Genomic DNA, 1,608 nt, shown 5'->3' with positions numbered 1-1,608 from the left:
GGCCCTCCAGCATGCTTGGACTCTACCACTGAGCTGGACCCGCAGCCCTTAGTTCAGTCTAATCTTTCCACCTTGCTATAAGAGCCCAAATTTAAATGCTTCAAAGTATTATTGTACTTCACTTTTCTTTCCGACCTTATAGAAGTCCTTTCTTGAATGAATATGCTGTTGCTGACATTGAGTACTTACTATACCAAGCACTGTTCTTTGACCCATATAATCTTTAATACAGCTGTGTGAGGTAAGTACTAATATTAGTCCCATGTTACAGAAGAAAGCATTGATTAAATTAGTTAAATGCCTCAGGCCACCCAACCACTCAGTTTTGAATTACTATAGAACCATAACATCTAGGAAATTCACACCCTTCAAAAGCCCCAGATGGTGAGTGACACTTGGAATGGGCATTCCTGTGTCCAGATCCTGGGCTTGGCTTTTTCTGGGCCTTTGAGTGTGGAAGCGCACACACGCATGCACGCACGCACACTCAAGTCAGCACTCCCACACACCCTCCCTCTTCTCCCATCTGCCATCCCTGTCCCCCAAACCTCGTTATTGGTTCTTTGATGCTGTTGTTGCTCCACCTCCTCTGTCATTATTAGTTCCAGATTCCTGATCACCACAGTAACAAGCAGGTTCATGCCGATGATGCCACCGATGATAATGAAGATAGCAAAGTAGATGGCTCCCCCAATCTCCAGTGCATAGTCCCTCTCTTTTATCCTAGAGATGGCAGGCAGGGGCCTCATCATCACCCCTGATCCTTTGAGCCTTAGTTTCCTCTTCTAGGGAATGGAGATATTCGCAAAAGGCCACCTGCCAAGTCTGCCTGCTCAGTTGTTATGTAGATCGGATTCACCTGGTTGTCGCAGCAGCATCCCCATATTGTGCACCTGCTCAGCTGCCTGCTGCACACTGGGTCAACTCTCAAGCCAGCCTTGCCAGGTGACAGTGACTCAACACTACTGAGTTCAGTCTGGTAGCCATGATTTTTTTAATGGTACCAAAGATCGAACCAAGGACCTTGTACATGCTAACCCAAGGCCCTACACCTCCAGAACAATTATATATATATGCATATATGTGCTTTGTTTTGTTTTTTTCTCTCTCCCAAGATGGGCTCAGCATGTAGTACCAACTGGCCTTGAATTCTCAACCTCCAGAGAGCTGAGATTACACTTCACCTGGCTCCCATTAGTTATATCATTCATGCTTTTGTTTTCTGAGGAAGAAATCTCACTAAGATTTTTAGGCTGACCTTGAACTCATGTCGCTTATTACTGTAGCCCAAACTGGCCTTGAAGTCACTGTGATCCTCCTGTCTTGGCCTCCCTGCTGGAATTATAGGCATATATCACCATGCTTGCCTTTTTTTTTTCCCATTACAAAAAATAATTCCGATTCATGATAGAAAGGTTGGGGAGTGGGGAAAGAGGTGTGATAAAAAAGTATGGTGAATGTTAACTTTAAAAAAAAAATTATTGCACTAAAAAACACATTGCAATTAATCTTCAAAATATAGGTACTCCCTTCATTTGGAACACAACCTATCATTCTGGCCACCTTCTGAAGCAATTCTGGAAGTCTTTTTTTTTTTTTTTTTTTTTT

At 43.3% G+C, this 1,608-nt stretch overlaps 1 protein-coding gene across 1 annotated transcript in view; it reads right to left on the bottom strand.

The window, feature by feature from the left end:
• Positions 1-1,608, bottom strand: part of Catsper4 (cation channel sperm associated 4) — a 15,027-nt gene that overhangs the window by 1,651 nt on the left and 11,768 nt on the right. Inside the window, exon 8 of the mRNA XM_023699244.1 lies at positions 549-723. Within this exon, the coding sequence (XP_023555012.1) occupies positions 549-723 (175 nt within the window). The remainder of the gene's footprint in view (positions 1-548; positions 724-1,608) is intronic.

This window comes from Octodon degus, unplaced genomic scaffold, assembly GCF_000260255.1.
Source record: "Octodon degus isolate 3935 unplaced genomic scaffold, OctDeg1.0 scaffold00112, whole genome shotgun sequence".
Classification (NCBI taxonomy): domain Eukaryota; kingdom Metazoa; phylum Chordata; class Mammalia; order Rodentia; family Octodontidae; genus Octodon; species Octodon degus.
This window is presented reverse-complemented; position numbering and strand designations above follow the sequence as displayed.